The sequence below is a fragment of the Aspergillus sclerotioniger genome, assembly GCF_003184525.1.
Source record: "Aspergillus sclerotioniger CBS 115572 chromosome Unknown BO94scaffold_3, whole genome shotgun sequence".
Classification (NCBI taxonomy): Eukaryota; Fungi; Ascomycota; class Eurotiomycetes; order Eurotiales; family Aspergillaceae; genus Aspergillus; species Aspergillus sclerotioniger.
This window is the reverse complement of record NW_020290993.1, coordinates 1,262,435-1,284,425: the sequence shown is the minus strand read 5'-3', so window position 1 is coordinate 1,284,425 and position 21,991 is coordinate 1,262,435. Positions and strand designations below refer to the sequence as shown.

General features: G+C 51.1%; 11 protein-coding genes across 11 annotated transcripts; 4 read left to right on the top strand and 7 right to left on the bottom strand.

The window, feature by feature from the left end:
* Positions 1–145: 145 nt before the first annotated feature.
* BO94DRAFT_606673 (tRNA processing endoribonuclease Trz1) lies at positions 146–4,307 on the top strand (the record flags this gene model as incomplete). Its single annotated transcript, XM_025616521.1, has 2 exons — positions 146–162; positions 780–4,307. The coding sequence occupies 2 exons, from the start codon at positions 146–148 to the stop codon at positions 4,126–4,128; spliced, it is 3,366 nt and encodes a 1,121-aa protein (XP_025472104.1). The 3' UTR covers positions 4,129–4,307.
* An 18-nt stretch (positions 4,308–4,325) lies between these two features.
* On the bottom strand, positions 4,326–6,494 carry BO94DRAFT_531260 (putative acid phosphatase). Its single transcript, XM_025610858.1, has 7 exons — positions 6,345–6,494; positions 6,258–6,270; positions 6,163–6,197; positions 6,097–6,112; positions 5,864–6,029; positions 5,476–5,810; positions 4,326–5,376 (listed from the first exon to the last, which is right to left on the bottom strand). Exons 1-7 carry the CDS (start codon positions 6,432–6,434, stop codon positions 4,478–4,480), a joined length of 1,554 nt encoding a protein of 517 aa, XP_025472103.1. The 5' UTR covers positions 6,435–6,494; the 3' UTR covers positions 4,326–4,477.
* Positions 6,495–8,387: 1,893 nt separating this feature from the next.
* On the top strand, positions 8,388–9,683 carry BO94DRAFT_456393 (GTR/RAG family Ras-related GTP-binding protein; the record flags this gene model as incomplete). Its single annotated transcript, XM_025607697.1, has 4 exons — positions 8,388–8,602; positions 8,649–8,750; positions 8,801–9,484; positions 9,530–9,683. The coding sequence occupies 4 exons, from the start codon at positions 8,388–8,390 to the stop codon at positions 9,681–9,683; spliced, it is 1,155 nt and encodes a 384-aa protein (XP_025472102.1).
* Positions 9,684–10,702: 1,019 nt separating this feature from the next.
* Positions 10,703–11,682, top strand: BO94DRAFT_620799 (putative heme/steroid binding domain protein; the record flags this gene model as incomplete). Its single annotated transcript, XM_025616957.1, has 2 exons — positions 10,703–11,082; positions 11,158–11,682. The coding sequence occupies exons 1-2, from the start codon at positions 10,837–10,839 to the stop codon at positions 11,677–11,679; spliced, it is 768 nt and encodes a 255-aa protein (XP_025472101.1). The 5' UTR covers positions 10,703–10,836.
* A 480-nt stretch (positions 11,683–12,162) lies between these two features.
* BO94DRAFT_425797 (40S ribosomal protein eS25) lies at positions 12,163–12,563 on the bottom strand (the record flags this gene model as incomplete). Its single annotated transcript, XM_025607441.1, has 2 exons — positions 12,163–12,374; positions 12,539–12,563. Coding segments are annotated over 2 exons (237 nt in total), but the record flags the coding sequence as incomplete, so codon positions are not given.
* A 587-nt stretch (positions 12,564–13,150) lies between these two features.
* BO94DRAFT_542585 (WD40 repeat domain-containing protein) lies at positions 13,151–14,724 on the bottom strand (the record flags this gene model as incomplete). The annotated part of the gene is made up of 3 exons (XM_025613099.1): positions 13,151–13,768; positions 13,821–14,650; positions 14,703–14,724. The coding sequence occupies 3 exons, from the start codon at positions 14,722–14,724 to the stop codon at positions 13,151–13,153; spliced, it is 1,470 nt and encodes a 489-aa protein (XP_025472099.1).
* A 496-nt stretch (positions 14,725–15,220) lies between these two features.
* On the top strand, positions 15,221–17,150 carry BO94DRAFT_484115 (tRNA-dihydrouridine synthase family protein). The gene is made up of 2 exons (XM_025608947.1): positions 15,221–15,526; positions 15,576–17,150. Exons 1-2 carry the CDS (start codon positions 15,359–15,361, stop codon positions 17,016–17,018), a joined length of 1,611 nt encoding a protein of 536 aa, XP_025472098.1. The 5' UTR covers positions 15,221–15,358; the 3' UTR covers positions 17,019–17,150.
* On the bottom strand, positions 17,145–18,094 carry BO94DRAFT_531255 (CENP-X/MHF2 family protein). The gene is made up of 2 exons (XM_025610857.1): positions 17,449–18,094; positions 17,145–17,351 (listed from the first exon to the last, which is right to left on the bottom strand). Exons 1-2 carry the CDS (start codon positions 18,064–18,066, stop codon positions 17,304–17,306), a joined length of 666 nt encoding a protein of 221 aa, XP_025472097.1. The 5' UTR covers positions 18,067–18,094; the 3' UTR covers positions 17,145–17,303.
* Positions 18,095–18,400: 306 nt separating this feature from the next.
* Positions 18,401–19,387, bottom strand: BO94DRAFT_606657 (phosphatase; the record flags this gene model as incomplete). Its single annotated transcript, XM_025616520.1, has 3 exons — positions 19,002–19,387; positions 18,890–18,948; positions 18,401–18,820 (listed from the first exon to the last, which is right to left on the bottom strand). Exons 1-3 carry the CDS (start codon positions 19,081–19,083, stop codon positions 18,401–18,403), a joined length of 561 nt encoding a protein of 186 aa, XP_025472096.1. The 5' UTR covers positions 19,084–19,387.
* Positions 19,388–19,441: 54 nt separating this feature from the next.
* BO94DRAFT_620795 (MIF domain protein) lies at positions 19,442–20,610 on the bottom strand (the record flags this gene model as incomplete). The annotated part of the gene is made up of 2 exons (XM_025616956.1): positions 19,442–20,084; positions 20,173–20,610. The coding sequence occupies 2 exons, from the start codon at positions 20,608–20,610 to the stop codon at positions 19,458–19,460; spliced, it is 1,065 nt and encodes a 354-aa protein (XP_025472095.1). The 3' UTR covers positions 19,442–19,457.
* Positions 20,611–20,885: 275 nt separating this feature from the next.
* BO94DRAFT_531254 (DUF504 domain-containing protein) lies at positions 20,886–21,940 on the bottom strand. Its single transcript, XM_025610856.1, has 2 exons — positions 21,278–21,940; positions 20,886–21,229 (listed from the first exon to the last, which is right to left on the bottom strand). The coding sequence occupies exons 1-2, from the start codon at positions 21,468–21,470 to the stop codon at positions 20,964–20,966; spliced, it is 459 nt and encodes a 152-aa protein (XP_025472094.1). The 5' UTR covers positions 21,471–21,940; the 3' UTR covers positions 20,886–20,963.
* Between the last annotated feature and the right edge of the window lie 51 nt (positions 21,941–21,991).

Below are 21,991 nucleotides of genomic sequence, written 5' to 3'. Positions count from 1 at the left end.
AATCCTCCATGTAGACACAAATGTCTTTCCTTTGTCTATGATCTTGTGACTATATACACTCTTCCTGCACTATGACATGGCTCTATTCTGCCTACAATCTTTTTTTTTCCATTTCTGCTTCTTTTTTCTCAGGGGTTCTGATGGGATGGCTTTGGGTGTATGGTCAAGGGCAGGCCTTTTGGATTGGAATCTGGGAATTTGGGGTACTGTTCGGACTGGTTAGGGAATACACTGAGATACAAATGAAATAAATCTAAAAGTTAAGAACCTACCGAGACTCCCTGCATTCATTCGTACTAAGTAAAAACTGCGGGCGATTCTTCATCTCGTAGGGATACTCCAACAATATCGGGGATCGGAGTAAGGAAGGTGGCGATCGTCCCGCGGCGGGAGCTCGTCAAAAAAAGTTGCCGGGCGGCGAGGCTCTGCGACTCATCCAGACCTCCTCTGACTCTTTCTCATTCATTCACATCGCTCCATCTTTTTGCTGGGCTCTCATTTCCCTCTGGCTGGACGGATGGAATGACTGTCCGTTGATCTTGTATTTATTCCTAATTCCATCCCTCACGAGCCAAGTTGGCTTCCCTTCTGCGGTCCGGGGCGCTACTCGCCAGTGTTTTTCGCGGAGTCGCCGTCACTCCCAGACGCCCCTCTCCGACCCTCCTCCGAACTTCGATTCCTCGAGATTATCGAGCCTATCGACCTAGGGCTAACCCGCAGAAGCGCAAGTCTGCCGAACAACGTGCGCCAGCAGCTTCTTCAACAGATCCTCGGATCAGTCGACCTCTCCTCGACCCCGACTCTATCCCACTACCGGCCCCCAAACTATCTTTCAAACGCGGACGGAATTTCCTTCTATACAATCCCAAAGCCTTTCAGACATCAGGGTTCGGTCCTCCACCGACGCCGCCAACGGGCAAGCATCCAATGAAGTCCTACTACGAAGTCCTGACCACGCCCACGGCTGATACTCCCGGCACTACGGTCCTTCTTCACTTTCCCGACAAGCGTTATTTCTTCGGGCAACTGTCTGAGGGCACTCAGCGCGCATGCACGGAGCGTGGTATTCGAATCACTTATCTGACCGATATCTTCCTCACGGGCCGGATAGACTGGAGCAACACGGGAGGCTTGATCGGGGTTATTCTTACGTTGGCTGATGGGATAGCCAGTTCGAACAGTGCTCTGGAGATTGCTGCACGTGAGAAAGAGGAACGGTTTAAAGACTCCGAGTCGAATGCAAACGGCAAGAAGAAACATGGCATGTCATACGCTGTCCATGACGGACAGTTGATCCCGCAGCGAGGAACCCTTACGATCCATGGAGGCCGCAATCTCACACACTCGCTGGCGACGGCAAGGAGGTTTGTCTTTCGTAAGGGTACGCCGGTATTCACGCGGGAATACGATTCGGAGGGCATGGCCAAAACGGGTGGTACTGAGACGGAGGACCCTTGTGAACAGCCTACATGGTCGGACAGCAATATCAAGGTCTGGGCCATGCCTATCAAGCCGTCCCCGGGGTTGCAGCCGCCAGTGTCCTCGCAAGTTCGTTCAATGAGCCCGAGAAAGAGGAGCCTCGATGAGTTCGAAGAGAACAACAGTGCGCTGGATTCCATTGACGCACGGACTCGGGATCAAGTCATCCGGCAGTCGGTGATCACCGACATGTTCAATTCGACATGGAGACTGGATGCTCTGCACGAAACCAAGCTGGCGGATGTCAAGATGCCGGCGGTGATGTTCGTTCGTAACCCGGTCACTAAGGATCTCGAGCAATACAAGGGACCTGCCCCTGGAAGCAATGAGCCCCTTCCCGATATCAATGTCCTCGTGCGTCAGCCTTGGCCAGGCGCGGCCGTCGAGAAGATCCCTCATACCACCTGGTGCCAGGAGTCCGTCTCTTATATTGTCCGGAGCCACGATATTCGGGGGAAATTTGACCCAAAGAAGGCTCAAGAGTTGAATGTCCGGAAGGGACCAGACTATGCGAAGTTGACTAGGGGAGAGAGTGTGGAGTCGCTGGATGGTAAAACTGTCACTCCGGACATGGTCCTGGCCCCAACGCGGTTAGGAAAGGGCATGGCAATTATCGATTTGCCCACTCCGGCTCACGTCGACGACCTAGTGAACCGGCCTGAGTGGAACTCCGCTGCTGCTACCACAAGCCTGGAGGCCTTCCTTTGGATCTTGGGTCCTGGCGTGGGAGATCACCCTCGGCTCCACGAGTTTGTGGCAAGAATGTCTCACTGCAAGCATACGGTGTCCAGTCAGGACTATTGTCCAAACTACCTGGCTATGAAGAGCATCGCTACGTCGACGACACGAATGGGCCTCTTGAGACCTGAGAGCTATCCGACCCTTGTTCACGACAATGTGACCCTTCCACAGCCGGGCACTACCACCTCGGAGAGCGCAAGAGATACGGCCAAGCCTATTCCCTTGCAGCCTGTGGCGCCCGGTGTCATCGTCGACATGGAGCCCCAGTTTGCACTCAATTATTCTGCAGTCGAGCCGCACTTTGATACCGGAAAGGTGGATCAACAGATGCCTCGTGCCATCGAACAGCGTATGAGCACCATCCGTAAACGGGTGAAGAAACCCGAATTCACGCAGAAGCTCGAAAACTTCCGCAAGGACCTCCCCGGATCCGACGTGGAGATTATCACGCTGGGCACCGGATCCTCCGCGCCGTCCAAGTACCGCAACGTCTCTGCAACTCTTCTCAACGTGCCTGGCTACGGCTACTATCTGCTCGACTGCGGTGAGAACACACTTGGTCAACTGAAGCGTGTCTTTGAACCAGAGAAACTCTGCGAGGTCTTGCAGAACCTGCGAATGATCTGGATCAGTCACCTCCACGCCGATCACCATCTCGGTACCGCTTCGGTCATCAGGGCCTGGTTCCAAGAGAACTATCCCGACGGGATCCCACCGACCAACGACGTGGAAATGGACATGTCCAAGATCCTGCAGGAAAAGCGCCTGTTCGTCGTGTCCGAACAAATGATGACCGGCTGGCTAGAGGAATACGCCGCCGTCGAGAATTACGGCTTCGGAAGGGTGATTCCATTGAGCGCCACGCCCTACCTGTATCAAGGCAACATCCGCACCCAATTCACCTACCGCCACTGCAGTGCGGACGGCTCCTATCCCAACCACCAGCTCGACAACACCAAGCCCTCCACCACCAGCCTCAGCTTCAACGACAACTCCTCCCCTCTCTCCGCCCTCCTCCGCGAAGCCACCGGCCTTTCCGACCTCCTAACCACCCGGGTCTCCCACTGCCGCGGCGCCATGGCCGTCTCCCTGGTCTTCCCCAACGGCTTCAAGGTCTCCTTCTCCGGCGACTGCCGACCCTCCTCCGGCTTCGCCACCATCGGCCGCGGCTCCACCGTCCTAATTCACGAAGCCACCTTCCAAGACGACATGGCCGTATCCGCCATCGCCAAGAAACACTCCACCCTCTCCGAAGCCCTCGAAGTCGGCCGTCTCATGAACGCCCGCGCCATCCTCCTCACCCACTTCAGCCAGCGATACCAGAAGCTCGCCCGCATCGAAGAAGGCCCTAACACCTCCACCTCCACTAGAGGCGAATCCAACCCCCACGTCGGCCAAGTCGGCCTCGACGTCCCCGACGTCCCCGACGACGAGCCCGAACCCACCCCCTCCACCAACAACGGTAACCGCCGCAATCCCTTCGGCGACATCAAAGTAACCCGTCGTCCGCGCCTCAGCGTCCCCATCGTCGCCGCCTTCGACTACATGCGTCTCCGCGTCGGCGACATGCCCATCGCACAAGCCCACGCCCCGGCGGTCGAAAAGCTCTTCGATCTCCTAGAACGCGCCGGCGCCGAAGAAGCCAACGAGCGGAGAGAAGCCGCCAAGCAGATCGTGGAGAATAGACAGAAGGCTAAGAAGGCGAAACAGGCGAAACATAAACAGGTTTCTACGAATGCTGCGGAAATGGAGATTGATCGGCCCGTGTCGGCAGCAGCGAAGACGAAGTCGATTTGGAGTGCTAGTGAGAGTGAGAGTGGGTGGAGTACCAGTGGGAGTGATAGTGAGGGGGAGAGGGTGAAGTTGCGGAGGAAGCGGAGGGGGAGTTCTAGACACGGTGATAACTAATTAAGTAGATAAGTACTAAGATGTTAGATTGGAAAAGATCGGTTTTCTTTCGGGGGACATATCATACTCAGATGGATGTTCTTTATGCATATTCTATATTCTTATTATTGTTCGAAAGAATATACACAACTGGTTACAGAGATATTATATGTGTGAGTTGGTTGTTTAAAGCACACATATAGCAAAAAAGGAAGATAGGGATGTGATCTGTAATAATATCTACTTTCTCTATGGGATAATCTAATCTTGATGGTGCAAAAGCAGATCCAAATGCAAGAAGGATTCCAAGATTCAGTTTCCCAATATACATACGGATGGAGCCTGCAGGCGTATGCCGTCATCCATAGCTCTAGAAGCCTGCAGTCGACTTCTCACTGTCGTCCTTACCGTACAGCCCCTCCCCGATGTTTTGCAGGCACTCCTGTCTCCAGTTCTTGGGGGTGAACTTGTCGACGATTTCCTTGAACGCTTCAAGGGTGCAGAAAGACTCGTCGCCGGGGAGATGGTTCTCGGCCTTGGCGGCGCAGCCGGGGATCCGGACGGGACGGTCATTGTATCGGATGCGGACATAGTGGGTGCGCAGGGATTGTTTGGATGATTCAGGGAAGGAAGACAGAGGGACGCGGGCCGTTTCGGATGGCTGGGGGGTATTGTTGGTAGTAGGGGAAGAGCCGGTCAGGAAGGAGAAGAGTCCGCTATTCTTTGGGGTGGCTTCGCTCGTGGGTGCGGGTGCTTGTGCTTGTGCTTGTTCTGCCTTGGAGAAGAGCTCGATGGCAACGGAGGATGTGAACGGAGGCCATATGCCGTCGAAGGCTCCTGTGCTGGAGAGGATGGCGGCGAGGGTCGTGTCGTGGCAACCGCTCATGGCGAACTTGATGGCCTTGCCGTTGTTGGGGGAGGATCCGGATGCGGAGGTCTCACTGCGCCAGCCGCCGTCGACGGCGGTGCTGACCATGCGGTCGACAACGTCGCCGAGCAGAGCTCCGATACCGAGTTTGCGGTACTCATTGCTCTCAGTGTATCCGGCGAACCATTCATCGACGGAGATCTTGTCAATGTATTCTCTGACCTTGCGGTCGTAGAACTCAGAGGGAAGCTTTGTTGCGGGTCCGTGAGCATCAGTGGCGTTGATTGTGTCCATGATTCCGCAAAGCTGGGGGTGACCGTTCACCGCGATTCTGGGGGAGCTTTCTGGCATCCATTTGGACAGGCGCTTGTTGATATAGTCCATCTGTTCGGTGTTGTCCCCTGAAAGATATTAGAAACGCTTCATGGGAAGTTCTTCTTTTTGTTTTCTTGATGCCATGTTTCTTGTTTCCTGTTTCGGGAAATGGGGTATAGACGTACATCTTTCTCCTGCTCTCTTTGCAAACAGTCTGGCAAGCTGTCTGAAACGACGGCAGTTCCCTTCATTAGGAAAGAGCGTTTCCTCCGAAACAGAGCGTGCAACGATCACCGGGGGTGGGAAGTCCTGTGTGCGAGCACTGGCGGGATACATGCCCCAGAAGGCTTGCTGAAGGGACTCAAGGGCACGGGGAATGGGAGTGGCACGAAGGTACATGTCCTCGGTGTCGGCTTTGATCTTAGGCATGAACCCCAGCTGATCGACATAGAGGTGTCGTAGACGCTGGCCGAGTGCAAAGGTTGTCTCTCGTCCTTTGTCTGTCAGCTCACCGTGCTGGCTGTTTACAGTCAGTAGGACTTCCTAGACGCTGACACATCTTCTTTAACTTGCCAGATTCCTTCTATATCACCGCCCGCTCCTACTGCAACCACGGATTGGTCCTTATCGCCAAATGCCTCCGTCTTCCTCCGCCATTGGAACCCGTTCCATGATGTGATATCCTTGTTGCTAGAAGCCATCTGGATCATCTGCCGCGCAACGTTGCAGTAAGGCCAATCTTTGTACAGAATAGGACGAATCAGTCAGAGTCATGTTAAGGGCGTTCGTTGAGTGGGAGTAATTACATGGAGCAAGTCCTGCCTTGGCGACATTAGCATGAAGAGACATCAATAGGAGGGATGGTTGCATACATTCTGAAATCGCGAAGAGACGGGTGTCCGTTCTCCTGGAAACAATTTGTTAAATTAAATCTGATATCAACGCATGACAGTCATGTTATCCTCACCATGACGAAGGAACTGGATGATGAATTAGCCTGCATCCAACCTGTGTATACGGCCGTTAGACCCGCCGTCCATTTGCCGGCACTTACCACTTGGACCAATTGGAGTTTCAGATCTTGGGGATAGAGCCGTTCCAGCTCCTCCTGGGAGTAGGGCTCACGGGGGATAAGGGTTGTCATTCGGAGGCCGTCTGCACTGACGCACCAGGCTAGAGTTCAGTGTGGAAGGAGAGAGCAACAACAACAACGGAGAGTTGAATGCTGGGGGACGGCGGAGAGGCGGTGATGACGCCAGGAGGCGGTCTAAGCGGGCCGCCAATCAGATGGACCCATCCGACCCCGAGGCTGACGGTTGATTGCTGGCGGGGATTTTCTCCATTGCATTGCTCGTCAGTCGTCAGGGGCTCGCATTATCTTATTATTAATTTACGAGGGACAGGACCCAGTCGATGCACGGCCGATCAGGGTCATTGGTTGCTAAGGTGCTCCAGGTTGGGGCCTATACTATGCTCCGTACCACGGTTTTGTTGATCGGGCGCAAGAATTGATTCGCGAATGCCAGTACCGTCTACTACCGGAGTTTCAAGAGGGGTCCGATGATGCCCAAGTTGCACGGACAATACGTCATTGTACAGCCCGATGGCCGAAAGATGAGTAGATAGTACCTAGAAGATGACACACCTTTGATAGTCACATAGGAATTAGTAAAAGTTTATGAGATGGAGAACCACTACCTCAACCTCTGGCCTATGCACCAAGATATATATCCGGTCACCAGGGTGTTGCAGTTGGAAATTAATGTTTCACCCCCCATGGTGTAGCACTGCAGCTGTATCACAACTAGATCGTCTGATTACAGACATGGGTCTGAGAGCGAGCAGAACAGACCATTGAAGTATAATTGTACACAGCCTCTCTGCACTTTCTGTCCACTTGGTGTTGTGAAAGCGGAAGAAACAGAAACACAAAGGCGGAGAGTGCAAGCAGTAGCATCTCTCCGTGCCAAGCCGCGACTCCCGAGCTTATCGCGTAGACGCACCGCATCTCTTTCATGATTCCTTATTGATTCCATTGGCATTGGCACTGGGGCACTGTCTGGCATTGAGACTCCCTGTGCTGTAAACTTACTCATCTCGCAACATCTCGAAGCACAGTTAGCATCATATCCCCTCCACTTTCCCGTGCAAGGCATCCGATCTGTGTGTTCTGCCTTCTGCCCGTGCCAGCCCGCCTATACATCTCGCTCGTATGATATAACCAGAGCATTGAGCCTCCATCCCGTGATTTCTTTCCTGTTTGGCTGAGTGGTCTTTTCGGCCATGAATTTCACACTTTTCTGAGCCACAACCATCTCATATCTCTTGTACGAACAAGCCACGCATCAATAACCCAAGAGAAATTGCTGTTGCTCGGCTATTGCCTTGCTCTGGTTCCTGTGTGAAGATCGTGAACACTGACTGGCATATTTGAATTGTCTCTCATCCTCTGACCCTCAGTCTCCTCTATCAAACTCCACCGATTGTTGTCTTGCCGTGGGGTACGTCGATCCCAGTAGTAAGCGTTTGCAACTTCCCTCCGATGTCTGCCACTGGCATATGCTGATCTCTTCCTATAGGTGGGTATTATCAGCTCTGGTAATTGCACGGAGGTTGCAGCCAACATTATAGCCATGGATGTAAGGATTATCACCCTACTTCTAATCCCTCTTCCCTGAAGGACTGTCGAGCTGTGGGCTTCGGCGGGCGTGTCTCTTCCTGGGGGTTCTGAATTTCTCTGTTGATCTTGATGTCTTTGTCCTTTTTTCTGTTGCTCGGTTCGTTCAAATGGCTCTGTGCTTTACTGGAGCTATCAAGACGTGATATTCAACATCGAATTGGAAGATTGGGAATGGGCTCAGTTCTTGATGTGAGAGTTCCTATGGGAGTCTTGGAGATGTCTGAGCAAAAAGGCAACACTGAACGTGACTTGCACGTGTCAAACATCCCTAGCAACCCTTAGGTCCTCCTCACGCCCTGTCACATTCAAGGCACGTGACATGGATTCAACATTCACACCGTGTGCTGCAACATGATCTCTTCTATCTTCTGTTTCACATCTTTTCTGTGCTAGCTTTTCGCGTGTTTGAAAAAGGCCATGGACTTGCCTCGTTGGATTGGACCTGGCCCGGAGGGATGTCTCTTCGGGAATCATACCCAACCTCCAGTCAAGTCTGACGCACAGCTAACGCTTGAGAACATTGTACAGGGAACAAGTCAATCCTTGGAGCAGCCCTCCGCGAATTCCGGTCATGCTCCTGCCAATAACGCCCAGGACGCTAAGCCTCGTCTGATGTTGATGGGCTTACGTCGGTAGGTATTTTTACCATTGATCCTGAAGCCCTCTAACCCTCTCCAGGAGCGGCAAGTCATCCATCGCCAGTGTTGTCTTTCACAAAATGCCACCCAATGAGACCCTATTCTTGGAGTCCACTACCCGTATCCAGAAAGATTCAATCCAGTGAGCACGCATGTCCCGTGCGATGGACACCAGGTTGACAAGACAAACAGCTCGTTCATGGACTTTCAGGTTTGGGATTTTCCGGGCCAGCTGGAATACCTTGAGCCGTCCTTCGATTTGGAGAATATCTTTGGAAGTCTGGGTGCACTTGTTTGGGTTATTGATGCTCAAGACGACTACCTAGATTCAGTGGCGCGGCTCAACCGCACGATCTTGACCGTCCAGCAATTCTATCCCAATATCAACATCGAAGTCTTCATCCACAAGGTGGATGGTCTTTCGGATGAATATCGCACCGACACGTTCCAGGACATTGTCCAGCTCATTTCGGACGAGCTCAGCGATGCCGGGTATGAGAACGCCCCAGTCCATTACTACTTAACATCTATCTACGACTACTCTGTCTTTGAGGCCTTTAGCAAGGTCATTCAGAAACTCATCCCCAACCTGTCGACGCTGGAGAACTTGATCAACACACTTGCCAACAACTGCGGTTTCGAGAAGACCTATCTCTTCGACGTTCTGAGCAAGATCTACATTGCATCCGACACTCGCCCTGTGGACATGTCCTGCTATGAGATGTGTTCGGATTACATTGACGTTATCGTGGACATTTCGGAACTATATTCCTGGGACCACCCAGACCGCAAGCCCAAAGGAGATCAGAACCAGGAAGCGGAAAGCCACGTTGTATTGCATGATGAGACTATGATCCATCTGCTGGAAATGAACAAGTAGGCAGCCAAGGATCCACCAATTGCCATGCTAATTTATGATAGGTATCTTTGTCTTGTCTCGGTTATTCGAAACCCGGAGTCTAAGGATAAGAAGGGTCTCATCGACATGAACTGCCGTACATTCCAGGAAGCTCTTAATGATGTGTTTTCTCGCAGCTGGGAACAGGTTCAGGAGGGCAGGGTAACTGAGGAGTGAACCATCTTCACCTTATCATCTGCATTGATTTGTTTTGTACCATTGTCCTTACTGTGGGGCTTAGCAGGGAGTAGCGAGACCAAGGATGACATGCCAACTCGGATGTCAGGCTCTATATTGAGACGTCGGGGACCTTTGAAGCTCGGGAAGTTTCAGTCTTCATGATGACTTGAGCTGAGGCTGGTACTTTGACGTATATTATCCAGTTGATAGTTTATACCAATGTATGTAAGTGCACTGTAGTCATGCCTCAGGCATCAAGACATCCACGCCAGGCCCCGCCCGGCGGAACTTTCATCCGGGCCAGCATAAAGCCATCTCGAATTCTTTTCTTCGCTAGTTTTTCTCCATCGCAATGCGTTAATTTTACGCCTTGACTTCAAAAATTGATTGAAGGATTTCTTTACCAGCGACACTAATACTAACATTCCAGCATTATCACTGCCACGCCTCTGACAACAAGACCATATGGTAAGTCGAACAAATTTTATTGCACAAGCAACACAATCCCCTCCCCAATCTCGATGATGAAAATCTTCCTACATTCGCAGTTTCCACGCTAGCCGTCGTCGAGAACCCATCTTAGGCGGCATTGTGCGTATTACTTCCTTGGATGTCTGACGAGATTATTGCCATGCTTTGTGCTTTATCCTTGAAGATTGAGCTTAGCTAACTGGATATAAGTCTAGTTCCTTCTACACTGCTACCAGCCATAAGCTTGGACATGAATATCAGATGGGATGAATAGTGGATATGAGCTAGGATATTGGTCTGAGCATGCGACAGTCAGGCGCTGTCGGATATTCTCCGTCCATTGTAGCATTATCTAGAATATGCATATGAACATTATGAAAAAGAACAATCATTTATACAATTATACTGCAAGTGAACCAAGACTAGAAGCATAGTACACCCGACCCTTAAATCTAAATCAGTAGAGCACTATACTCGGCACATGTCACACCATCCGACTCCGAAACAGCGAACGGAGAGCGCGGAAATACTAAGCCAAGCTACCTACCTTTCATCCTCCACCTATCCCTCGCCTCCAATTACCTACACCTACACCTATCTACCTACTTAACATCCCTTCCAACCCAATGGCCACCAACTAACCACCCACCAAATCCCTCCAAACGACATCACCGACACCATGTCCTCCGAACTACGCCAACGCCAGAAACAATCCTCATCCTCCAAATCACCCCCCAAACCCAAACCCTCCACCCCATCCAACAACAACAATGCCCGCGGCATCTCCATCCTCGACTTCCTCCGTGTCCTAGCGACACTCATAATCGCCACCCTCGGCCTATCCTACTACATGACAGGATCCGAATCCGTCCTATTCGGCTACAGACCCTGGTTCACACGATGGCCCGTCGTCCTCCGCTACATTGTACATCCCCTCCCCGTCCCCATCCCCATCCCCAGTCCCCTCCCCTCACCAAACTAACACCCATATCAAAAACAGGAAGGTCCCCTAACCCTAACCCCCTCCCAACTCTCCCTCTACAACGGCACCGACCTGACCCTCCCAATCTACCTCTCCGTAAACGGCACCATCTTCGACGTCTCCGCCAACCCCCTCGTCTACGGCGCAGGCGGCCACTACAACTTCTTCACGGGGAAAGATGCCACCCGGGCTTTCGTGACCGGTTGCTTCAAGGAAGATCTGACGCCTGATATGCGAGGCGTAGAGGAGATGTTCATTCCGATTGATGACCCGGAGGAAGAGAAGAAGTTGAGTAGTGGGGAGAGGAAGACGAGGAGGGAGCAGGATTTGAGAATCGCGAGGCAGAGAATTGCGAAGCAGGTGGCGCATTGGGAGGGGTTTTTTAGGAATCATAAGAGGTATTTTGAGGTGGGGAAGGTGGTGGGCATTGAGGAGTTTGTTGAGGAGGAGAGGGCGAGGGAGGGGGGAAGGTCAGGGAGCTTTGTACGGCGGCGAGGCAGCAGAGGGGGAGGAGGGATGCTGCTGGGAAGAAGTAGATAGAGGTAGATGGGAGGGGGAGGGGGTATGATTATTGGGGTTGGAGTATTATCGGATAGGATATGCTGGAACTACTATCAAGTGATAACCATAACCATGTGAAATGTACTCCGTTTTAGGCTTAAAGTATAGTGCCATGCTTCTTTACTACTTGAAAACACGGTCTCTCCTACTACCCCATCTTAAGACAGCCTCCTAATCAAAGTATACATCCATCCTACGCAATCCATCAAACCCTACGATACTCCAAAAAAATGAACAGATATAAGGTTGATTTCTCTCGTCAATTTCACTTGACACTAATCCATCATTTCGCCCGACCAGAACTTCCGAATTTTGAGTGATATCATTCGTAGCACAAAGAAACCGCAAGTTAAACATTCATAGCGTCATACGTTTACTCGGCGGTGACGGCGCGGGCTAATCAACAACGTCAGCTTTCACATCCCACCTCAAAAGTTTCCTGCCAGTGGCAATGGGGAACATACTGTAGATGTTCATCTTAGAGTGACCAACAACCTTCTTGATCTGTCCCTTCTCCTCAAGGTCAGCGAGGGCCTGACGGGCCAAGCTGCCGTTGATCTTGAGACGATCGACCAGGGTGGCGACAGTGATCAGACGGTAGGACTGAACATCCTTGTTGAGACGCTCAGCGGTCTGCTTCTCGAGGACGACGGCGTGCTGGGCCTTGTCCTTGACTGTATTGAAATACCAGTTAGTTCGGGATTCCTTCTTCCATCACACGATCTCTCCATCCAAGTACATCGTTGTTGTCTGTTCCTTCGCTATCGGGGTATATATCGACCGTGGACTCTTTCTTTCTTTCACTTCGATGGGGATAGAAACGGGGAATATAGCGTACCCTTGCCCTTGGACCACTTCTTTCTGGTAGGAGCCTGCGAAAAAAAACAGTTAATATTTACGACGACGACGACAAGGCAGCTGCGCCAGTGGTAACTCACCATTTTGACTGTCTGATGTAGCTGTTCGACGGAGGAGAGCTGCACAACAGATCGAACGGCTGGAAGTTTGAGTGCCCAAGTGCGAAATTCGAGTGGGGGATGACTCAGCGTCACGTGTGCTTGAACCCTAAGCCCTGGGATGTTGGGCCCGCTCGGTTAGCATTGGCTGTGGGCGGGGTGATGTGATTGGTCAGTTGGGGATGTCCGTGAGGATCTGGATGGGAGGTTTTCAGGTGGCTGGGCTGGTAGGTAGGTATAGATAGATGGGTTGTAGGTATCTGGACTTTGCTGGCCTGGGGGTAAATTAGGATTAACTCGGTTCTTCTATGTACATGTGTATTAGTGTTGTTTTCTGGGGTTTATTCCATAGAAATGGACTCGAAGCATCTCCGGAGCCTTGGTAGGATTAGATGCGCAGTACTAAGTATCATATGACGTTGCATGAATTAGATTAGTCGGTTATCACGGGGTAATTCGGATGCGGGTTCATAACGCATAGATCATTATCACGCCTATCTGCTCATGCTCGGACCGTAGCCGCTCCCCTTCGCCTTACCATTGATGGTACTGGTTACCTTGAACTGCGGTGACCCTTCGACCCTTTCAAGGTGACCCAGCGCATAATCGTCTGGCGTACCGAACCAGAACTTAGAATCGTCGTCCTCGTCGAAAGATAACCATCTCACATCGTATCTTCCGGTTTCGCTTCGCGAAACGGGAATGCGCGCAATTAGCGGTTGGCTGGCTGGGGACCAGTACCGAACAGCAGCGTAAGCAGTATTCGCTGTAGTAATAAGCAATTGCATCTTCGAGTGATGCCACACCACTTGTCTGACAGCGTGCTCGTGGATTAGAGCAGATAGCAGGACCGGGGTGCTTTCCAGGTCCCATATCCAGACAATATTCGGTCGCGTCTGATCGACAGTGCCTAGAAGAGTTCCGCTGGCACTAAAGGCCATGATCGACACGCCCCGAGGCGATCCGGATGGCTCAGTAGGCATGCCAAATGCAGAAGAGCTGGACGCTTCGGCATATTCCAGGTCCCCATCCCCGGCGTAGCGTTCCCGCCAGACACTGGGGGAATTGTGCTCTATTTGGAGCACATGGGAAAGCGTGATAGAGCAGGAAAACTAGGCCTGTCAGTTCCGTACAATACTCATAGTATATATCGGAGAAACTTACTGTTCGGGTCTTGAGGACATCAACAGTCCCATCGACCTTTCCAACCACCAGAAGCTCTGACACACCGCGTTGCCCGGTAACAGGGCTCCACTCTATCGCTCTAACACCAAGGTCGAGCGAGCTATCGAGCCCCGAAGGGCCACTGTAGGTTCTAAAAAGTTGTCCATCAGCCGTGAAAATCAGGACTCTGGTGCCCGCACTCGCAGCATCCCACACGGCTATCCACCTCCCATCCGGACTCCATTTGAGTCCTTGAGCATCTACCGTAGGCAGAACTGCTCGCCCGATAAGCTCGTAAGATCGAAATTCATGAATCGTGAGTAAATCAACGGCATCCGGCTTCAGAAGAACAGCGAATTGCCTTGTTTTGGGCCGATATCCGAAGCCATTATAGTTTGAAAATTTGGGGCTTCTGATGACCTGGCTGCGGCCGGAATCCAGTCCGAACACTGTGATTTTCGTATTCCAGGCGTGAAAGAAAATGATCTCATTTTCATCGCCGCCAAAGTCGACATATGTAGCGCCGGGCTCAATGCTTTCAATCTCTGCATGCAGTTGTATTGGGTCCAGCTGCCAGACCAGGATGCGTGCATCACTAGCACAAAGCACGCGTCTTCCTGGAGAGTTTACCCCTGCATAGGAGTGCGTGCTTGAAGGTAGGACGGGCTTTGATCTCGAGAACTTTAGAAATTTTGAGGCAGTGTCCTTAAGCTTGATAACTTGTATTTCTTTGAATTCAGGAGAAGCTGGGTCGAGGTGGATGGCCAAATCTTTGCCATTTAATTGTGCAGCATAGTCCCCATCTTCGGATAGAGATATTGAAGTTGAGACTGACGGTTATCAGCGTTGCCGTATGCTACCAAACAACGGGTATAAGCTCACCCCCTGCTCCGGTGGAGTCCATTGTTGATTGCCAGCTGCAGCGCGGTTCAGTGGCTGCTTTTTAGACACGGTGCAGAAGTTATAGTCTGTACATGTACACCTGGTACTATGCACATTCTAGGCGTTGTATTTCATCACAGCTCCGAGGATTTATGTTTCTGGGGATGTTTTGAAGGTTTCCATTATTGATCTGAACCCACTTATTCGACGGCGCCAAGGCTTCACAGTGGATTATCTAAGCAGGACTATGAAGCACAACTTCTACTGGCCATAGACAGGCTTCTTGCAACGGAATGGGAGAAAGTACAACCTCCATTAAAGTAGAGATAGGTCATGCCATTGCAAATAGAATAACTTTTGTACCTCGCATCCATCAGGCTGGTTGGTGCAATCCTGCGTGGCGTTTTGTGCTGTTCCCCAGCTGGATAAGATAAGAGGATCAACATTGATCCCTTCCGAAATAAATTAAACGGCGGGAAAAAAGCCCCCATCCGCATCATTTGCTACTCCAGAATCCACTTATCCGCAAATCGCAACCTCTTCAATTGCTCCTTTCGAGGACAAGGAGCTTCTCGACCGTAAACATTCGTGTCCCTCGGTCCCTACCCCCTTGGCTGGGGCACTTTATCCCCAAGTTTCTTCGCCCCAACGTGAAAATGGCCGCCCCGGAGACACACCCCGCTTCGCTAGGAAGCGTCGCAGACCAAAATGCGCCTGCGACCACACCTGCTGAACCGAAGAAGAAGCTCCTTGGTAGAGAGTTCTACCAGAGCATAGGAAGCCCAAAGTACATCGTTGCACCCATGGTGGACCGATCCGAGTTTGTAAGTCTCAACCGCAAGCTGTTTCACTGTTCGAACTAACGGTCTCGAGGCGTGGCGCATGCTCACTAGGTCGTTCATGTCACCCGAGGACCAGAAAAAGGTCCTCGCATACTCCCCAATGTACCATGCGCGCTTGTTCCGCGAGCAACCCAACGTCCGTGTCCAGCATTTCCATCCGACTCGTGCCTTTGCCGGCAAAGGCGACGATGAATCGCCATACCTCGATGGAAACCCTTCGATCGATCGCCCGCTGTTCGTACAGTTCTGCGCAAACGAGCCGGATGATTTTTTGGAGGCTGCTCGCCATGTCGTGCCTTACTGTGATGCTGTGGACTTGAACCTGGGATGTCCTCAGGGCATTGCGAGGAAGGGTCACTACGGAGCTTTCCTTCAGGAAGACTGGGACTTGATTCACAGGTTAATTAACCGACTGCATACCGAACTTCCGATCCCCATCACTGCAAAGTTCCGCATTCAGGAGACGAAAGAGAAGACTCTCGAATACGCGAAAATGATCTTGGCCGCCGGAGCAAGCATAATCACGGTACATGGACGGAGGAGAGAACAGAAAGGTCACAACACCGGAATCGCTGATTGGAGTTATATTCGTTACCTTCGCGACAATCTTCCCCCGGAGACTGTCATCTTCGCGAATGGCAACAACTTGAACTATGACGATTTGGACCGCTGTTTGGAAGCAACAGGGGCCGACGGCGTGATGAGCGCGGAAGGAAACTTGTCCGATCCATCGATCTTCAGCAAGCCACCTCCAGTCGGCAGTGAAGGACGGGAATACTGGCGAGGCAGGGATGGAAAGGGTGGATACCGCATCGATGCCATGCTAAGGCGGTACTTGGACATCATCTACAAGTACGTGCTTGAGCAGCCGGTCCCAGACAGGAAGCCTCTCTATCTCCCATCAGACGCGGTGGAAGAGGAGCCCGAGCAGGCAACCGAGTCTGCCGAGGAAGCAGAAGACGGCCCACCCAGAAAGAGACAGAAGCGCGACAAGTCGAAGAGGGCAAACTCTCCCAGTCTTGGTGTGATGCAAGGACATCTCTTCCAGCTTCTTCGTCCCATGGTCTCAGAACACACTAATGTCCGTGATGCGCTCGCGAGATCAAGACCCGGCGACATGCCAGCATTCGAAAACGTCCTCTCACTCGTCGAGCAGGCAATCAAGAAGGGTCTCAAAGAATACGAACAGTTCCCGGGACGCTTCGAGAAATCTCCTGATCAAGAATTGACCGGATCCAAGGCGACCATTGCCGAATACGGCAGACCCTGGTGGATCTGTCAACCACACATTCGACCACTCCCCGAGGAGGCTGTCGAGCTGGGAGCTCTTACCATCAAGAAAAAGGGCAACGACAAGGAGGAGAAGCCTCAGGCGGACGAATCGTCGGAGAAGGCCACCCCCGCCGAGGGATCTGCTACTCCTTCCGGGGATCCGAACAAGGCGACTACCCCGGACGCCCTGGTGAGCGGTTGATACGATTAGGAATTGGTGTTTTTGCGGAGTAACGGGGATAGCATTATACCCAAGCCGGGCATAGCTGACTATACATGTATATTTTTAGATATTAGAATATTAGACGCCAGACTACAATGGTACATAGACTACATTCTCATGATTCAGAACTCCATAATGCGCATTTATCCACATACCTCTGAAGTGTCCCTCAACCCATCATCCCCAACGTCTGGTATCATAACATAACTCTACTCCTTAAACTCCAAACTCCAACCCAACCCAAGCAAGTCTAACTAACCCATTCTAGAAATCCATCACAAGCTGCGGCGCCATCTTCTCCAAATCCTCAACCTAGCACATCACAATTAGCAACCTCATCAAACCCCACTCCCGAAACCCCCTTCACCCCAACCCAAAAACCAAAAAGAAAAGAGTCAAGAAAGCTCACCTCCAAAAACCCATCTCCAACACTAACCCCCTTCCCAACCGCCTCCCTCCTCTCAAACGCCGCTCTCGCCAACGCCTCCCTCACAAAAACATCCACATACTTCGCAACAACCGTATTAGCATCCTTTGCGATCTTCGTCTTCTGGTTCTGGAAATGGTGATGAAGTAACCTCGTTAACAACTTCGGGGGAATCACGGGGTCATTCGTCAGTACGGAATCAGATTTTGTCTCGTTGTGGATAATTTCTGCGAGGATGTAATCCGGTTCTGGTTCTGGGGATGCGGAAGGTGAAGAGGATGTGGATGAGGAGGAATCGGATTCGTTGTCGGAGGCGGGGGCGGAGACTGGGGCTTTGCCTTTGGATTTGGTTGAGGGGCGTGCGGGTTTGGATGTGGTTGTTGATGGGGCTGAGGATTTGGGGGCTCGGGGTTTGGGTTTCGTGGTTGGTTTGGACTTTGGTTTGGGCTTGGGTTTGGAGGCTGCTGGTGGTGGTGGTGAGGTTGGAGCGGGGGCCGGGGCGGAGGTCGAAACTGAGGCAGAGGCAGAGGCAGAGGTTCGGCTTGGAGGTTTGAAGGGGAGTTGGCGGCGCTTTAGCGCGGTCTTTCTTTCTGCGGGCATGTTGGTCGTGTTGGTCGTGTAGGTCGTGTGGTTTGTAGATTAGAGAGAGGTTCTTGGTGGCGTCGCGATGGGTCGGGATCGCGGTCCGTGACGCGAAGTCAGGTGATTTGCTATCTATATGGATCGTCATCGGCATTATCATTTTTCAGCGGGAATATTCTGTCCGTGAAGGGGTTTCATGTGCTCATTAATGAATGATGATAATACAGGGAAAATATGCGCTCGGCTGCAATGGTGACTGTTTCATCCAAGCCTGCTGTCCGCTCCAGATAAATATTTCTTCAGCAAAGCAACATAAAAACAACTCTGCCCTAGAGACTAATAATACAGAAACTCACTCCTCCTTCGGTTTCACAACAGTAACCTTGAGTCCTGAGCTCTTCAGAATTTCTTTCGAACGAGCCCACTCAACGCCAAATAACCCAGAGTTGAACTGACAGGACCAAAGCTCTGAAAGACCCTCAAGCTGATCAAGTTGTCTCTGCATATCTGCGACAGCAAGTCCGGTATTCTCCAAGATTGTGTCCTCAGGGCTGACCATCCTCCCGAAGCCGCGAGACGTAAAAAGGCAAATGATCCAGTGTCGCTTGCTAATCCCAGCTTCATAGTCTTTCTTCTGAGGTGGAATGATGAGAGCCGTGCCTTCTGGCACTCGAATCTTTCGCGCCCCTCCATCAATCAGAACAGTATTGTATCTGGGAGCAGATGAACATCTTCGACAATGGGAGCGGTAGATCTCGTATGCGGCAGGGTACTAATGAAGTGTCAGACAACTTAGCGACTGATGCCAACGTGGATATGGGCAGAGCAATCCCGGGCTTACTCTTTCTCGGAAAGCTTTTGCTATTCCCTTGCCCCAGGAACCACGACAGTTGCATGCATCTGAATTTCTTCCAGTTATTCAATGGATCACAAGCAGTCGGTCTGTCACGTACGGATCAGTCCTGTTCCGTCTGGTGCATCGAAAATGTTGCCTTGGATCTCCGAGACTCTGCCACGGACGGCGCTCGACTCCATCTGTCTAGGGTCACTGCGAATATCTTCTATGATGTTCTATCGTTCGTTTTAGGAATATGGGAGCATCAAGAGCAACAGAGTGAAAGAGACAGGTTGAGTACAGAAATAACAGCATCGAATGCAAAAGCAGAACGCGCTAAGGAACAAAAGAAAATGAAATCCAAGGAAGGTAGCTACAGTGAATACCTTCGACCCTTGTTGGCACCTGCGCACATTCTGCTCATAATTGCATAAGTGGTCCGTGAGAAAAGATACGGCACGTCAACGTGAATGATAGTGGCAGAGACACAGAGAAAGACAGAGTGGAGATAGAAAAAAAAAAAAAAAAACACCAAGAGTTAACTTTCAGTGAGTACAAACATCAAAAGCACAGATTACTGATTGTCCCCGGGCTGTTGGAGTCGTCCTGAGCCTTGCCGTGACAAAAAGTGCCGAAAGCCCTTTGGTTTCGTGCCCGACTTTGGCTTGCCCTCGTTCCTCAGAGCTTCGCTACATTGTGAATCCTTTCCTGTCACTGAGGATGCCTGCGTACCACCGCCACCGCAGGCCCATGATGAGGTTGTTGTAACAGAGATAGGTGCGCTCTGGGAGCTACTGGATTTCAGTCTTCTACTCATGGTTCGTGAGATGCTCCTAAATAACCCAGGACCGTGATCTGGAGAAGAGCGCTCCAAACGTGCGAGTTCGCCCATCATTGTCACCCCATTGGTCGCAAAGTTTTCCTCGGAGATTGGTATGTATAAGATGACTCCTCGGTTCGGTGCCACATGGATGATCTCTTGAAGAGCTGCCTGGATCAAAATGGTACTGCGGAGATTGGTTATTGGCGCGATGAGATACGGCAGTGCGAAGACCTTCATCAAGTATGCTGGCAGACTTGATTTTCCAAAATGAATGCATGCCTCTTCCTGGATGGTGGTCATCATAAAAGTCTCAGATTTCTGGAAAATGCGTGCCATATGGGACGAGATGTTTGAGACAAGCGACTCCAACTCTTTGACCTAAACATGGGGTTAGACACTAGACACAGTGGACACAGTGGCGTTGCTTTCACTGGAGACAACTCGGAGAGGATATACTGATACGCACCTTGGTGTTGATCTTGATCTCTACCACCACAACGGAGTCTTGGCTTATTTGAGATCTCGGCGACGTTAACGGACCCCGGGTGCTAAATGCGTCTTCGAAGTATTGGCTTCTAGTCTGAGTCATTGGCTTTTCCTCGACACTCTTCCGCTCGACGTGGGCTGGTCTGATATCCACAGGAGCACCTCCAGCCAGCGCAGGCGTGGACGTTTCATCATCATCCTTCTCCTCGAGAAACATGGACGGCCTCACAGGAGCCCTTTCCAATTTATTTTTCTGCTTGAGGGTTGTCTCGGAGACATTCACTGACGCAAATGCTTGAAACGTCACAGGTGACTGAAGGACAGGGACGGTGGGCGAGGCACTTCCTGAAGATGTGAGCGACGGGTTGTTGCGTCGTCTTCGCAGAGAAAAGTCGATCCTGTGGCGCCTCGAGGTCATTGCGGCGTATTTGAATATGAGGAGACCAGTTTTGGCTGCGAGTAATATGCGATTGTATGGGTTGTCTTAGGTGTCCTGGGATAGTCGGCCTGATGGTTGTCGAAAGGTGAAAGGAAAGGGACTTTGATGAGGAGCAAACATTATGAGCACTTCCTGTATTTGTAGCTCACTTGACTTACTCGACCATGTCCAAGTATAGCAGGAGCTAAGCAGTCTCGAACAAGGGTTTTCATGGGTATATAAAAGGCAACTACATTGTCTACTGTGCGTCATCGGTCGCAAATCAGCCGGGACTCAAACATGGAATGATCTTGACAGTGCACCATAACAGAGCCAGATATTGAATGTCGTATTCAACTAAGAAAAGCAAGATAGTCGAACGCAGAGTTTCCACTGAGGAATATCTTGTCGATTCTCCGTCTCCGATCCCATACAATCTCTCCATCCGAACTGCGTTTGATGTAGAGAATGCGATGCTGAGGAATGAACTCCTCGTCGGTTGTCTCTTTCTTCCATGAGTTGAAGCCAGCCTCCAGTCGTCCTTCGAATCGATCTTCATAGCCAATAATATAATTGGCAGGATCAAATGCATCGTCCCAGATGATTCGATTGATGATGTCTTAGTCTGAATTAGCAACACGCTAGTAAGTGAGCCTTGGCGAATTACCTGCTGCAGGACGGAGTCTATTTTCCACAGGCTCCGGCTTTGATCTGGTCGATCTGAAGGGAGTATAATCCGTTTCTGGGGTGAGCGTAGGGGATCTTGTTCGAGCTTCTGGCTGAGGAGTCGGGGTACGCTCCTTGCCTTGCTCCGGGACATCGTGTTGTCCCTGCTGTGTCTCTGGTAGGTCTGAAGCCATAATGTCGAGGAAAGTCGCTTTTTTATGTACTCAGTCTGGAGAGGATATTGAGATGTCTGCAACAGATGCTCCAGAGCATCTTTCCAGGAGGTTATATATTACTCTCAAGAGACACTCTGGACCACTGCATTGCCTACTACTGATCATTCACTTGTAACCATTTTGGATACAACTTAGGTGGTATTCCCCTGTGATGACTACAAGAAAAGCGCATTGCAGGATGTCTGACAGATCCACTGCACCGCCATATCCAACTGACGATGTCTTGTTGTCGCAGAGACTGGACAGTGAGTCAAATGGCCAAGGCTGAGCCCACTCCTGCGACGGTAAGATGACTCATATTGGAGTAAACACAAAGCTAAAGTGACGATGAGTCAGAGGGAGAGTGTGAATGACGACAAGACGACGGTGATACCGAAATAGAAAAGTAAGACTGCGACAAGGCATGCCAAAAAGAGATCATCAGCAAGGCTGGCTGAGTTGCGACAGAGCAGCTTGAAAAAAACAAAAAGAGAAAATTA